Consider the following 8,127-nt stretch of genomic DNA (forward strand, 5'->3'; position numbering starts at 1 on the left):
GCTCATCTCCTTTCCCTCTCTTGATTAGTTAGTCCTTGAGATCCTACTTTCCCTTTCCTTGTATTATATCTTTCTATTTGTAGCTCCTTGCTTTCTTGATGCCTTCTGCCTGCCCTGCTTTACCATGGACTGTTTCTCCTCTGTGATGCCCTCCTGCCATCACGCTCTGCCTTGGAGCCAGCCAACTATAGACTGAGACCTCTACAAATTGTGAGCCAACTAAATGTGCCCTCCTTTAACTTTGCATGTTAGGAATTTTGTGTCAGCAATGAGAAAAGTAATGAAGACAGCAGGTTGCTCCCAGGAGCCAAGCTGCTCAGCCCTTAGCTTCTTCCAACATCTGGACTCTAAAGAGTTTTAAGACTTAGAGTATTTTCCTCTGTAGCAGGACCTAAGTAAAGATTTTCTGAAGGAGATAGGGCAGAACTAATAGCCAGTTTTGGGGCAGGGTGTCTGAGTTCTAGGTTTGTGCATGATGCCCTTCATCCCGCTATGTCTTTGTTTTTCTCTGGGAAAGGCCAGATCAGAAAGTTTCAAATATTTCTCAGTGGAGCAGCCAATTGAACAGACCAAACTACACCAAGATGTGACCCAGTAGACCCAGTAGGTGAAGGGACCCCACTGTGGTTGCGCATCTCCGCACATGTTGACTGTGACCATGGGCACTGGGGAGTGATGTACTGCCCTGGGAGAGTCCTGGTGGGGAGGGAGAATGGGTGGCTGGCTCAGAGGAGGTCATCTGTGGTGGCCGGCATAAAATTTGTATCCAGGTTTGAATAAGGTACCCTAGTGTTTTCATTTTCCACTGAGAGCTGCTAATTATGTAGCAGATTCCCCATGTGTCAGCCACTATCTGTTTCTGAGAAAGGATCTTAGCATGTAGGAACCTCAGTTTGTTACCTGTAAAACAGACAGTGATAACACTGGCCATGAGGAATGGTCAGGGAGAGGAGTTAGCAGAATCTATGCAGAGCTCTAGCGGGTTCCTCGCACATATGAATATATGACCATTGGTACTTACGGCTATGGAAAATAATGACAATACTATTGCATGATAACACAAGTGCCCTGCCCAATAACACAGATGCTGAAAGGGGTCCACCACCCCTGGCCTCTTACCTTCCTGAAATGGCTGTGTTTGCATCTGTAGGCGGATCTTGATGAGGTCCACAGGCCCCCCAAGCCCAACAGAGACCACGCCGGCCACCATGCTGGCCAGGAGCAGGTCAGACAGGCTGTGGTGTGGACTGGCCTCAGGCTCCCCACAGTGATGCTGGCCAAGGAACCTCCGTATGTTGCTGAAGACCCCGAACACTACCGAGTTGTAGACAGCAATGCTGGCCAAAGGGAAGGCCATGCCCTTGAAGAAGCCAAACACCTGTGGTGAGACCAGTGGGAAGAAGTGTGAGGTCCAGGGCTGTACCCCCAGAATGCAGGCCAGCAGCCAAGCATGGGACACTTTTCCTTCTCTCTTATAGCCTAGAGGCTGGTGCAGGAGGCAGCCAGGATGAATAAACCACCGTGGATGGGGGTGCAGGAGAGGACCCTGCTGAGACAGGAGAGGTGGCAGGTAATTGCCCTGATGAGGAACAGCTTCTACACGACTTGGTCTGTCCCATCCAATGGTGGCCTGTCCTGGGCCTGGATCTGGCACATGGGTAGTAGTGAGCCGTGGTGTCTGTGGACAGCTATGGCTCAGCCCTTGCGCAGATCTCAGGTTGAGGGACGCCTGTCCTCAAATGGCTGACCCACACCACTCATTCTATTTAGATAAACTGACACATCACCTTGCTTCTTCAAAAACTTTCCACATCGTTCTAAATTCCTCAGGATTTCTCCAGAGAAGTTATAGAAAACCAGGTTTGCCCCCAACAATACCACATTAGGCAACAAGGGTAAGTTAACATAAAATGTAAGGTTTGAGGTGTGGTAGGAAATTCAAAAGGAAAATCGGACCAACCACAAGGGGCAGGAATGAATGGCCTCCTTCCTGCGTGCTAGTGCAGGTGTGTGGGCCAGGCCCCCGGTCCAGGAAGGGCCGTGGCAGGGTCCTCCAGCCACCCAAGCAACTTACACTCTCCCTCCTGTATACCATGCGGATGCAGCTGAGGGTGTTCCCATAACCAACGCCAGCCTGCAGGCGAGTCTGTGGAGAGAGGAAGATTGTGGGACCCACTCGGAGATCAGGGACATTCCCGTGGCCCCAAAAGATGTGTAGAGAAGAAAGGCCCCTGCCTGAAATGACTCAGACTGGAAGGAGGTGTAGGTGCCGGTCCTGGCCGGCCTGGTGCTCTGTGGCCTGCAAGCAAAGCTCCTGCTAATGTTCCATTCAAGCCCACTCAATGCAACAGAACATCACTTCTCCAGAGTGAAGGCCAGGAGCATTCAGGTGTGTAGAAATGTAGCATAGGATGTGTAATCCCTGTCTCTTCAGTACAAAATGCCAGGCTAGTCTATCGTGTCGTCAGGCACTTTGCCTCTTAAATATAGGGGAGCCCTGGTCTTCCTGCCTGGGGAACCACTGTCCCAATCTGTGCTCCCTCATCTCTCACCTGCTTCCCTCCCACCACTTTCTTCCTCTTTCTCAACACAACAGTCAGATGGATCTTTTCAAACACCACCAAAGCCACATCACTGTGGCTTTGTGTTTATAGGTCTCCAGTGGCCACCTATCAAATTTAGAATATATTTCACCCTTTTTAGTCTGTGCTCAGGTGCTCTGGGGAAGTTCTGGGCTTGCCTGTGACTCCACAAGCCATTTCCTTCCCATATCCTGCCCTGTATGCCCTCCATATGCACGTTTACATTCTCCAGAGTATTAATTCTTACCTCCAGACCTTTGCCCTGGCTGGTCCCTCCCCTGGAAGGCTTCCTTCTGCTGTTCTCTTGTTGGTTTGAGCTTAAATGCTGCACACACAGTCTTAGCTGCTTGCTTATGCAGGGCTTATGTTGGATTACTCCACCTGCACAGGGCCACCTGTCTTTCCTCCTTCTTGTCTCTGGAGTTGAACGGAGCCCTGACACAGTGGCTGCTTTGCACTGGCCAAATGAGGAGCTGAGTGGTAAAGGTATGGTGTCCTCTAAGGGAGACTGGCTTTGGTGATCAGGGAGCAGCAGTGGACAGACACAAATAGTCTGAGGAAGCCCACAAAATTGCCTGCAGCACCCTTTAAGCTGGTCTCAGAGGTCCAGTACTTTTTTTTTTCAAGGTTTTATTGATAAACAGCAATGAGACAGTTTCAAATCAAATCGGAAGTACAGTTTCAACAAATAATACACTGCATATATTCTTCTTAGTGGTTAATTGCTGTACAAGATGCGGACTTGTGATCCTATTTACAAACACCATTAGAACAAATCATTCTATTCATTAAGAGAATGCAACTATATATCTATCCCAACCTCTTTGAATACACAGATACAAAATGGACATTCATCAGTATACCCCATTTTTTCTAAGTTCCGTTATTGAATATTATAGGTGTGTAAACTCAGCAAAATATTCTAAAAGAGTCCAGTAGCCCATAATAGCATTGGGTCTTCTGTTTAACTGGCAATGTCAGAAATTATTGACCTGAGTCCCCCACAGCTCAACTTAACAACATGGCTTTATTTCTTATATTTCGACTTCATACTTTTCTACTGGATGGTTAAGACCAAGGTAAAGCAAGACCTATGCAACAAGAGTTGTAGCTTTTTGGTCTGAGAAGGTCAGTGAAATGCCCTCAGGATTTGTCCTGAGATCCTGTACCTCAGATTGTAGAACATTTATCAGTGCAGCCATGTGGATGAGTCACGGCCATTGCTTGGCCAATGAGTTCTCTGTGAAAGCCTGAGAGAGTGTCTTCTCCCCATGTGACTCTCCTTAGGCCCACTCTATGTCATCGATCACTTTCGTCTTTGGCCCCATAATCTTCTTGATCAGAAAATTTGGGACACTACTGAGGTACATGACGTTACAGTACAAGTTCTCATATGTCCTGAGTCTTAATTGGAGGTCCAGTACTTTTAAGATTCACGGCATGGCCTATAACTTTCCATAAATGGTTTCCCACAGTATACTTTGCCAGCATAGGAAGGAGCTGTAAGAGCCATAGAGAAGGTGCCAGTACTGGCCCTGACATGCAGTGTGCAGTGAGAAGCCAAGGCCTGGAGAAGTGGCCCTGCCGTACACTGCCTGAGCTCGACTCTGAGCCAAGTGGAGAAGCCCCAAACTGCAGCCTCCCAAGTGGTACTTTCTTGTATGGAATTTGTCTGCATTTCCAATTTTCTTATAGCAATCAGAGGTGACTTTCATTATTTTTAGCTTGTATGGTTTTAAAAAATAATTTTAACTATATAACTAATATGGGAATACATTCTGGCCATAAAAGTTTTAATAACATATGAAAGGCTAAAAATTTTCTTTGATCTGAGCAATTGATATAGAGAGCATGTTAGATAGAAATATTACAGGCAGTCAGACAGGGCGAGGCCCTCCAGGAGCCAGTGCAGAAGGTAGGGTGCATTGCAACTGTGGGGGAGACACAGACACATCAGGGGCAGACCCAACACAAAAGATAAAACAAATGCACCCACATACCTCCCCTAAGGATAAACAACAGTGATGGATATTCTAAATAGGTACTGAACACCTGGGGAAAACCAAGAAGAGTCCCTGACCCACCCCTCCAGGAAATGACCCTGTCCTGCTTGTGCCCACTTGCTGTGTGACTGGGTTCCCCATTTGATCCCATTTAATCAATATTACCTGAGCAATTATGCTTGTAATTTTATAGGTTGACCACAGTTTTGTCCCCCTCACGCCCATCTTGTGATTCTCCATTTTTCCCCACCTTGGACCTTCCTCACCTCATGGTTTTGCTCTACAAAAATCCCTGGAAAAGGCAGGGTCTTTGGCAACCTGCTCAAGACCCCTCTGTCTGTCTGTCTCTCTCTCTCTGTCTCTGTCTCTTTCTCTCTGTCTCTCTCTGTCTCTCTCTGTCTCTCTCTCTCTTTCTCTCTCTTTCTCTGACAGAAGCTTTCTTTCCTTAATAAATACATTGTGCTCTTTTAATTTTTTTTTAATTTGGTGCAGGGTCTCACTACACAGCTCAGACTCATAGAGAGCCTCCTGTCTCAGCCTCCCCAGCCCTGGGATTACAGGCATGCACCACCACACCCAGTTTTGGTGGCCAGCATGACACACCTGGGGTTCCTAGTAGCTGCATAGCATGCAGTACCGGGGATCAAACATGGGTCCTTGCACTTTCCAGGCAGGTGCTCAGACCTCTGAGCTCTCTTCCCAGCCTACATTCTGGTCTGAACCTCCGTTGTTTCTAGAATTCATTCTTCAGTCTTTGACAACATGAATTCACACCTGACATCTAGCAGATTGGGAGTCTCCTTCCTCTATGTCACAATGACTATAGCCAAAAGCATGACCAAGAGTATGGTCATCTATTTTATAACCATGTATAGCCATAGAAAACTTTAGGAAATGGTATCATACTGTTCCTAATTATTACTTTCAGAATCGGAGACATGTATTTATAATTTCATTCAACAAGTAAATGTATATCTAAAAAGTACCCAAAATTAATTATAAAGAAATGAAATATCTGTTGAGAACCTGGATCATAGGCATCTGTCCCAAGCTAAGGAAATTCATCAATAAGGATGGCAAAGTCTCTGACTTCATGCATTTACAAGCTAGTGGGACTGGCAAAGACAGTCAATAAAAAAATAATCTCCAAGTCAATAGAGGTGTTGTATGATGATGAGTACTATGGAGAACCATAAGCTAAGGATCAGAAGCACTGCAAAGGAAAATGCATTGGTAGTTTGGGAGGTAGGAGAGACTTCCTGGGACCAGCTCCAAGACGGAAACTGGACCTGCATGGTCCCCTTGTCAAGCAGAACCACAGAAGTGTACTTGGGGTGGCACCTCCCCAATCAGCTCAAAGATGCAGGCCAGAGGAGGCAATGTAGGTCCACCTTTGCACCCCATTTAAAGTTAATGCAAGGCCAAACACTGTCCCCTCCTGGCCCCACAATACAAGGGCTCTCCTTGGGTGATGAGAATGATAAATGCCCCTGGGAAAATCAGTTCCCAAGAAGCCTGACTACTCAAGCAAAAGGTGCATGAGGTCATTTGACCCAAGAGCAAAGCTGAACCACAGAATTATTTTAAAGCCATAGAGCAAAAGTCTACCAGCCATGCTGAGCCCTCACAGAGATTCCAGGACCCTCAGTTATAATAAAAGCTGGTACTTAGTGTACACCAATCCATATAAGTACCTTGTAGAAATTAACTCACTGAATTCCCAAATGCTGCGAAGCATGGATACTGCCCATGTTACATAGATGAGGAAAGCTAACTCTCATTGTTGCACACAAAACAATCCAAGTCTATTCTCATGCAGTTCAAGACACCAGAAATCCTAACTCCATGCTACTGAGTAGCTAGCAGCTGTTTCCCACCCCTGAATGGGCAGCCCAGAGCAGGTGAAACAGCCTTTGATCTGGTCAGCAGCCCAGGTCCTGGTAGCTGGGTCTCCCATGGGTGAGCCCTAAGACCTCAGGCAAGGCACGCATCTGCTTCCTGAGCCCTGGCAAGTCTTGTTCATCAGGATGGGGTCACACTGCTCATTGCTTTGTCTTTAGAGTCTCTGAATGACTTTCATGGCAGATTCACCAGGGAAGTGCCATATCTCAGCTCAGGGAGGCTACCTGCTATGCTCTGGGCCACAGAAAAGTAAAGAGTGAAGCCAGAACTAAACTTCAGGGTTTTTTGTGCCCAGGTCTTTCTCACTGGGTGGAGACTCTTGAGAAAATGTCAGCCAGAAAGAAGGCAGGATGATCTTCCAGAGTAAACAAGGGCCCAGTGTCATCTTCTTGGGGTTAGACTCAAGGCATCCATGTGAATGACACTGCCAGGCTGGCACCTCAGGAAGAGGTTTTTCTGGCTGAACACAGGCTGGGTTTTATGTTTCAGGAAGCATTCTCCTCTGTGGTGTGGGGACAGAGGGAAGAGAAGGGAGAGAACCCAAACCAGGCATCCTGATACGCTACCCACTCCCTCCCAGGCAGGTGGAGAGCCCACCCGAGGCAGGCTGGAGACTCACAGTGTGATCGGAAATAGGAGGCATGGTTCCAGAAGCAGACCTGAATTGCTACTGTACCTTGACTGTGTCCAGAGGGTGGCCGACAATGACACTGGCTGTACCTGTAGATCAAAGAAGAATATCTGGTCAACCAGAACCTGGATATCTGGTTTGCTCCAGCTGGATGTTGGAACAGTGCAGAGGACTCAGATATTACCCATTCAATCAATAATCAGCTGCTAGTAGTGGCTTTCAACATGCTCAGCACTAGCCCAGTTGCCAGTGAAAGTAGAGAAAATGAAGTCAAGCGAGGCTGTAACTCAAGGAGGAGCTCCCATGGAGAGAAGTAAGGTGCTGAGACAATAGAACATCTACATGCAAGAGAAAGCATTAGTTCCCTCCTCCAAACCATATACAAAACTTAATCCAAAATATACCAGACTTAAACAGAAGAGCTAAAACTACAGAACTGTTAGACTAAAACACAGTGAAAAAACTCCATGACTTGGGATTTGCCATGCACTGTTAAATATAACACCAAAAGCATTAAAAACAAGAAAAATAGATGAGCCAGCATCATAAAAGTAAAAGTTTTTGTGCACCATATGACACTCTAAAGAAAGTGAAGACTGCTACAGCATAGTAGAAAATATTTGCAAATCATCTATTTCATAAGAGCATAGCATCCAGAGTATATACAGAGCACTTACAACTAAAAGAATTTTTAGAAAGATAAAGAGATTGAACAGGTATTTCTTTATTGAAGACATATTAATGGATAAAAAGCACATTAATAGATGCTCAGTATCTTAATCGTTAGGGAAATGCAATTAAAATCACAGTAAGATGCCACTTTGCATTTGCTAGGATGGCTACAACAAAAGAGGAAAAATAACAAGTGTTGGCAAGACCATGGCAGACCTTGGGGAGAAGGCCTGGGTTAGAAGCCCTGTGCCCAGGTTGGGTCTGTGCATGGTCTTAGGCAAGCCACTGGATTGCTCTGTAATGTGAGAATTTGACACTACAAATCTCACTGGGGGGG

The 8,127-nt window shown here is 46.3% G+C and overlaps 1 protein-coding gene across 5 annotated transcripts in view; it reads right to left on the reverse strand.

Annotated features, from left to right (window-relative positions):
* Positions 1–8,127, reverse strand: part of Slc25a48 (solute carrier family 25 member 48) — a 40,834-nt gene that overhangs the window by 31,164 nt on the left and 1,543 nt on the right. For all 5 annotated transcript variants that reach the window (XR_002821358.1, XM_023716569.1, XM_004632247.2 and 2 more), the window contains exons 2-4: positions 7,164–7,207; positions 2,075–2,146; positions 1,120–1,378 (exon numbers count right to left, since the gene is read on the reverse strand). Coding sequence is in view for 4 of the 5 variants with exons in the window: in XM_004632247.2 (XP_004632304.1) it covers positions 1,120–1,378; positions 2,075–2,146; positions 7,164–7,207 (375 nt within the window). In the remaining variant the exon portion in view is untranslated. The remainder of the gene's footprint in view (positions 1–1,119; positions 1,379–2,074; positions 2,147–7,163; positions 7,208–8,127) is intronic.

Source organism: Octodon degus, unplaced genomic scaffold (assembly GCF_000260255.1).
Source record: "Octodon degus isolate 3935 unplaced genomic scaffold, OctDeg1.0 scaffold00048, whole genome shotgun sequence".
NCBI lineage: Eukaryota > Metazoa > Chordata > Mammalia > Rodentia > Octodontidae > Octodon > Octodon degus.